We start from the raw sequence: 7395 nt of genomic DNA, 5'->3' as shown, positions 1-7395 counted from the left end.
ACCGAGTGCCAGCCTTGCAGTCTGACTGGGGCAGCACAACAGGGATTTTCATGTTTCCCAGACTGGAACTGAGACCCTTTGGCTCAGCCCCAGGACTAGCATTCTGCTCTGCAACGGCTGCTTCACTGGAACTGAAATGAATGCGTTGCAGCCACAGAGATAAAGCGCAGGACCTACACAATCCAAAAGAGCATGAAACCCTTTTGCTAAGCTGTCCTTTGCATCCCAGAGACTTCACGGACTCCGTTTTTATGGATATTCTATAGCGTAGTCCAGGATAAACACATTTCTTTGAGTGCATTGTACCCTAAGGGGTGTACAAGTACATTTGCTGGAGGAGTTTCATTTTCCAGAGCTGTCGCTCTTAGAGATGCTTGTCTTTTGATGCTTAAAGATTTGTCCTTTGCTGCTGCCCTTTCTCTCCTCATTCCAGCTCTGTAACTTGAGTTCTGCCTGGGTTCTGTTAGGAAGACAGCAGGCTTCTTCGCCACGGGTAAAGATCCGTTTTAACTTTTTTATATACATTTAAAAACTGTAATATATTAATAAAATGGGAGACAGCACCCCCAGGTATGCATTGCGAAAGATTTCCTCTGTGGTTTTGTCTCTATTAAAGAAAAACTCTTTCCCTTAAGGGGACTTCTCAGGTCAGGAGTAGTCTGAGAGAGTGAGAGCTTCTGTGGGTCTGTGTTGACTCACCTTGCAGCAGCCTACGTGGGGTCTGGGCGCAGGCTGTGCCGGCGTGGTGGGGGCACAGCTACACATCCAAAAGTGCAGTGCTGTGCCCAGGGGAGGGGACCTGAGAGTGGGCTAGGAGCAACAGGAGCTGGGCAGTGGCGTGGGGGTGGCTATCTGGGGGCAAGTGAAACAGCTGAGGTCCCACACGCTCAACAAACTGCTTTCAAATCTGCCTGATTTTAAAAGCTGTGGCTTCCAAAGCATCAGCCACGGGACAGGTAGTAACTTAGGAAGGGCCCAAGAGATGCTGCGGTGCCTGGGAACATTTCTGGTCTAACATGAGCTGAGCGAGCCCCATTTCTGTTGCTCTGTAGAGCAACAACTCTGAAGGAAGGAAGCAGCAGCAGTGATGGGGGCTGGGGGTGGTTTAACCCTTGAATTTCAGAATGGGGAGATAAACACCCAGCAAGTTTCATGCTTCAGAGTGCTGTACTTACCGTGCAGGATGTGGTTTTAAAGGGAGCACAGCTGGGTTCGCCATACAAGGCGCTAAACGTCTAGGAGGGAGATTGCAAGATAAAAAGACCACTAACCCCTGGCAGCAAGGAGATTGCAAGATAAAAAGACCACTAACCCCTGGCAGCTCTAAAACCACTCTGGGCCACGTTCTCAGCTTCTGCAAAACATCACTGCACCGGGGATGCTTGCTTAGCCCAGCCGTACGGCCCATTGCCACGAATGGGCTGTGAGACACTCGGACCACTCCGGGTGTACAAGGTCTAAATTTTGCTTCAAGCTGCACCCTGGTGCTTTGGACATCATTTACAGTGCTGCGTGCTTGCTCCAGCTTGTGCCATCCCATGCTCTCCTTATCTCGGTGGGATCAGCACCCATCCAGCGACAACACTTCCTTGCCTCTGTGCTTAGCTGTGTTACAGAAATGTTTTCTTTGTCCTCCCAAGGGTGAGGTGCTGAGGAGCCTCTCAGAGTAGAGGAGTTGTAAAAGTTGCCTCTGCTGGCTCTTTGATCGGTGCAGAGCATACCTACTCACTGCCCCCGGTTTCTCCTGCTCTTGGGGTGTGGCAAGCCACCTTTGAGAGCTGATGGTGGTGAAAGCCCACCAACTAGGCAGTTTGCTGGTCACTTTTTTTATAAGGTCCTACCTAGATGGCTTTACAGAGCGAAGGTGGGTATTGGCATATTCTACCTGCGACAGCAATAGCAGGCTCACCCTTCACTGGAGCAAGCTAGGGCAGAAAAAACACCAAGACATTATTCTGCTGCTGCGAAGAGCAAAACGTTGTTGCGTAAAGAGCCGAGATCGTAGGAGAACAGGCCCTTTGCTTGTTCGCTGTCCGCAAGGCTGGTCACACACCGGTTCCCGTAAAAGCACATGGGGTGCACCCGCAGCTTTGCACAGCCTGCATGGTGTTTGCTGTGTCAGATGTGTCAAAGATTTGTGGTCAGTTTTTATCAAGTGTTAACTCTTTTGGTGCTTAATTTATACTACTGAGCCACAAGGCAATTCACAGCCTGGTACTCTCTAAAGCCTGTCACCTGGATTTTTAGAAAGCAGGAAAAACACAACTTACAGTTGTGTACAACCGGCACACGGAGGGTGACCTGGTTTCTGAGGTTTCGAGCTGCTATCTGATCCCCTCTGTTACCTGCCTCCTGTTTTGGGCCACATGAGCTGTTTCTGCTCCGAGCAGGGGAGCGGCGACCTTGCCAGGAGGAGCAGGGAGACCCCCGTGCTGCTCAGTGTCTGACAAGGTGGTTGAGCTGGGAAAGACTCTGAAATTGCGTGCACTGGCTAGTGAGCCTGAAAGAGGGGTTGCCAATGCCTGGCCACAAAGGTGAGTTGCTCTCCGGTGGGCTGCAGAGGCAGAGGAGGGTGGCAGAGCCCCCCAGGAACATCGGGGGTGCAGGGGGTGTGGGCTGCCTCTGGCCTTCGCTGCCTGGCCAACCCTGCTGCCACGTGTTTTGCATGATCTCTGCTGCAGTTTTCATCCTCTCTGCTGTTTCCATTTCCTCTTTGAGCCCAGCCCCCCGTGAGCCTTTCTGGGGAGCCAGCGCAGCTTGCTGCTGTGCTCACGCTTCACCCCCCTAAGCACCGAGGCACCCTGCAGCCTGGCCGGGTGCCCGGGACCTGGCAACTCCTTGCGGTTTGGAGACTGCAATTAGATGCCAACCCCTGCACGCACAGCAGAAATGCCCTTCCTGCCAGCCCCCCAGCTCTGAGGCATGCAGGCACTTTGCAGGGGTGACGCAGACCCTGCTGAGTGTCGCTGCGCTCCTGGTGCTCCTGCTCCACATTCTGGAAAAGGAGTTAAATGACACAAAGCCTCTGCTAGCTTCACAAGGTCCCCCATCCTCACCTCCAGCAACGGACTCGGATGCCATGTTGATCCTGACATGCAGAGGTGGCACAGGCATGGGCACCTGCCTGCACTGGCACAGCAGTGTCCTACGGGGACAGGCAGGAGCCATACGGCTCTGCGGGCACGCTGCATCCAGCACGCGCCACCCCCAGCGACTGCACGGCTTCCCCAGCCTCAACACAACCATGGAGCAGGGAGGCTATGGGACAGGTTTGTCTTTAATGAGAGGAATACAGAGAAGTGCAAGAGGCCATGCAAAGAGCGGAGCGCTACGAGCAGCCCACCCTGGCGATGAGCCGGAGGGCTCTCTAGGCAAAATCCCGCACTGCCTTCTGCTAGCAGGGAGCTTACGAAGGCAGGCGCAGGGCAGGGTACCAGTGCCCTGGGGCGCTGCCGGTGGCTTTACTGTAAAATCACTCCTGGTGTGAAGGAGTTCCAAGCCCCAGCATCTTCCCACTTCACTTTCGGGCCTTAGCAGGTGCCAGCTGGCTGTACTGTTCATCATCCCGCTCGCCCAGGGGCTAGGAGGAAAAAAAGGTGAGATGAACTACAGCCGTGTCTGTCCAGCCCTGGGAGGGAGGGTACAGGGAAAGCTGGCCCAGCCCTCTCTTGGACAAGCTTTTGGCAAACTCTCCCTCCCCACATGCAGAGATTAACAGCTCCAGAGGGTCAGAGGCAGGGGGTGGGTGAGCGTGACCCGTCCTATGGGTCACTCAGGGGCAGGCAGCAGCGAATGCCCCCACATAGAGCAACCTCCAACACAGCTCAGTGCCTCAAGGCATTGAGTACCCCCTAGCCGTGGTGCCATCATGGTCCCACCGGTCCCACCATGCAGCCCCACACCACACCGAGGTGCTGATGCACACACACAAACACACACGTGCATCCATGCTCACCTGGTAAAGCTGCTCGTTGGCAATCAGGTTCTGCCTGTCAGAAGCTAAACAAAGAAAGAAGGTGGTCAAGGATCAGGGCAGTGGGGTGAACAATTGCAACCAAATCCAAGCAGCCAGCTACTTTCAGCCCTGTGCTTTTACTTCCTCTTGGAGGCTGGGCGGAAAGCCCCTGCAAGGCCTCCGATGTCCCTGTGTCACCAGCTGCTGTCCCTGGGATGATGTTTTGGTTAACCTTGTGCATGCACTGGCTTCTACTGGGAAGCCAAGCTAGGGGCAGGAAGGGTATGCGGAGCGCTCACGTGGATTCCTACCCCAGACATGCCAGGTGCTGCCTGCAGCTTGCAGTGACTGGGCTCTGTGGGCAGTGATGGAAAGTCCCTGGGTACCAGGCAGCTCCTGGAGATGCCCAGGCACTTCCCGTCCCCACCTGTGGGCAGCCAGCGGGGTTCTCCGCTCACCTCGTGACATGCGTCCCTTGTCCTGGCCAGTGATGCAATACACGGCAACTGCCAGGAAGATGGTGGCAACCACATCTGCGACCACGATCCCCGAGATGGTGGGAGCATCCACTTCGATGCAGTTCTGGCACACTGGAAGCCCGAACAGACACACACTCAAAGCGGGGCCACGACCAGGACCCTGCCCCGTGGCCACCTCCACCCTGCTGCCAGGTCCAGCCCGAGCCCAAAGTGCTCAGCCAGCTCCACCAGTCCAGGCAGGCTCCCAGTCCCAGGGCAAGAGAGACCAGGGATTAAATCTGGCTTGCTACGTGACCCAAGGCAGCGGCGCGAGCTGCCACGTGTCCCAGCGCTGAGGGCAGGCCACAGCAGGGCCAGCGAGCGGCTAGTGGCGAGGCAGCAGGCGTGCCGGTTACAGCACTACAGAGCTCTCATGGGGACACCAGAAGCTGGGGAAGGTGCAGCTTGGCTGTTCCCAAAGGCAACCTGGCACAGGAGCTGGCAGGACCGCCACAAACTGATGGAGCCACCCTCAAACCCTGGGAGATCAGTAGTTCCCTCAAAAATTTGCTTGGGTGAGCAGTTCTGGCTCTAGAAACTAGGTTTGCAACACTTACTTCGATAGTGCACCTGGAAGGGGGGACTTGTCTTTCCATTTTCTATTTCACATGCATAAGTGCCTCTGGGATCGTCATACGCTGTACCCAAATCCAGCTGGGTTGCGTTTGCTATCATATCCCCATTTTTCAGCCAGATGATTGGACCTCGGCTGCTTGTTTCACAGTGCAGGAACACCTTCCCACTGGCTTCTTTCACCTTTACTTTCTGTCCTGCAAAAAAAAGAAGAGGAGAGCAGAGCTTCACAGCTGTGTTCTCAAACCCCATGGTGGTACAGAACTCAAGAGATCTCATTCACGGAGACGGCTAGTGCAGAGAGCATCACACTGGGCCGTCCCCCGAGCAGTGGAAAGGACGCTGCAAACAAAAAAACTCTGGAAAAAAACAGACTACCCAGCGGAAACGCAGATAAGTGTTCGGCTGGTGGTTACATTAACGCGGCTCTGGGTAGTTTAGAGATCCAGATTCCCTTACAGTGAAAACTAACTGGAACCAGGCGTCCACCCGAACCCCATGCAGGCTGTATGTGCGTGAGCCGCATCCCGCACAGGATTGCATTGGTATTAAAGTGCAACTGCAACGAGAGACAGTTCAATAGAAAGTGAAATGTTTTCATGAGCGGGGACAGGAGCTGAGCCCAAATGGGGAGACAAAACCCCATTTGGGTTTTTACCCCCTAGTAAAAAACAACTTTGGTGGAAAGCTTGCCAAAAAACCACACTGAATTCCCTCCTTGGCCCAAAGACTTCAGTCTGCAAATGGAGAGTAGATTTGCCGTCTCGTTTGTGAGCGGCGGAGCAGAGCACAGAACGCAACCTCTCCTTGCATGTTTGGCACAAAGCCCACGGCTGCTTCGGTCTGACACCACGGTTCCACCAAGCCCGACTTGCCATGGCCCGTCATTGCAGGTCTGAGCCGCCACAGACAGCCACGGCGCCACGCACAAGCTCCAGGCTGTCACCGCAGTGGTCTAGGGCAGGCAAACCCCTCAGCACCACCTCGTCCCCAGGAACGGCTGCACCGATTCACTCCCTTCTCCCCATCGATGTTTACGAACCGCTCACCGAGGCGCCATGACGGTGAACCCCAGCGAGCGGCGGGACCTGCTTCCCGGCCACCCTGCGAGCCCCCGGGGTAAGCACTAAGGGTGACAGTCCCCACGGCCCATGGTGACGTGTGCGGGACCAGCCGCAGCCTCGCCATCTGTGCGGGGTCCTGTGGGCGCGCCACGCCGGGGGGGCACCACGTGCCACACGGCCCCAGCCCCGTTAGGGTGTCTGGCACCCAGGGACTTACCTCGGACCCCCCAGCTCACCACGGCCAGGCTGGCAACGAGCACCCAGGCACCCAGGGCCCTTCCCCTCCGCATGGCGCAGGTGGTGGCGGCTGGGCACCCTGCCCAGGGAGAGGATGGAGTGCGCTCCTCACCGCCGGGCGCCCCAGGTGCCGGATGCCGGGGCTGGAGCCGCCCCCCCCCAGCACCCGAGGGTGTCGGAGGCGCCCTGGGCCTGCCTCCTCGCCCCAGCCACGACACCCACAGAAGGGCAGGGGAAGACAGCTGGGCTTGAGGTGGTGGGTTCCTCAGCAGCCAGGGAGCCCCCTGCAGACACAGAGCCTGCAGCAGCTGGGGAGCCCCACAGCACCCCAGCACCCACAGAGACCCAGCACCCACAAGCACCCCAGAGCCATAAAGCTCCAGCACCCATGGGTGCCCCTGCAGCTACAGAGACCCAGCACCCACGGGTACCCATAAGCCACAAAGCCCCAGCACCCACGGGTGCCCCCGCAGCCACAGAGCCCCAGCACCCAGAGCCGTGGAGCCCCAGCACGTATGGGTCCCCCACAAGCCACGCAGCCCTGGCACCCATGGGACCCCCCCTCCAGCTACGGAGCCCTGGCACCCACGGGTTCCCCTGCAGCCACAGAACCCCAGCACCCACAAGCACCCCCAGAGGCACAGAGCCCCAGCCCCCGTGGGTCCCCCCACAGCCAGGGAGCCCCAGAACCCATAGGTCCCCGCACAGGATCGCGAGCCCCAGCACCCATGGATCCCCCATCACCTACGAGTGCGTCCCCAGGAGTGGGAGCCCCAGCACCCACGGGTCCCCCCGGAGCCCCAGCACCCACAGGTGCCCCCGCAGCCCCAGCACCCACGGGTCCCCCCGGAGCCCCAGCACCCACGGGTCCCCCCGGAGTCCCAGCACCCACAGGTGCCCCCGCAGCCCCAGCACCCACGGGTCCCCCATCACCTACGAGTGCATCCCCAGGAGCAGGAGCCCCAGCACCCACGTGTCCCCCCACAGCCTCGGTGCCCCCGCAGCCCCGGCACCCCCGGGTCCCCCGGAGCCGCTCCGCGCCCCTCCC

At 58.0% G+C, this 7395-nt stretch overlaps 1 protein-coding gene across 1 annotated transcript; it reads right to left on the bottom strand.

Annotated features, from left to right (window-relative positions):
* Positions 1-3256: 3256 nt before the first annotated feature.
* Positions 3257-7350, bottom strand: CD3D (CD3d molecule). Its single transcript, XM_037409655.1, has 6 exons — positions 7285-7350; positions 6328-6631; positions 5031-5243; positions 4414-4545; positions 3956-3999; positions 3257-3580 (listed from the first exon to the last, which is right to left on the bottom strand). The coding sequence occupies exons 2-6, from the start codon at positions 6398-6400 to the stop codon at positions 3518-3520; spliced, it is 525 nt and encodes a 174-aa protein (XP_037265552.1). The 5' UTR covers positions 6401-6631; positions 7285-7350; the 3' UTR covers positions 3257-3517.
* Between the last annotated feature and the right edge of the window lie 45 nt (positions 7351-7395).

The sequence above is a fragment of the Falco rusticolus genome, chromosome 16 (genome assembly GCF_015220075.1).
Source record: "Falco rusticolus isolate bFalRus1 chromosome 16, bFalRus1.pri, whole genome shotgun sequence".
NCBI lineage: Eukaryota > Metazoa > Chordata > Aves > Falconiformes > Falconidae > Falco > Falco rusticolus.
This window is presented reverse-complemented; position numbering and strand designations above follow the sequence as displayed.

Bases quoted from the DNA above. Each gene is read 5' to 3' on its own strand.
- CD3D (XM_037409655.1), bottom strand. From the start codon at position 6,400: ATGCGGAGGGGAAGGGCCCTGGGTGCCTGGGTGCTCGTTGCCAGCCTG. The intron at 4,546-5,030 runs GTAAGTGTTGCA...TCGGGCTTCCAG, and splicing joins CTTCCAGGTGCACTATCGAA to TGTGCCAGAACTGCATCGAA. The intron at 3,581-3,955 runs GTGAGCATGGAT...TTTTCCTCCTAG, and splicing joins CCAACGAGCAGCTTTACCAG to CCCCTGGGCGAGCGGGATGA.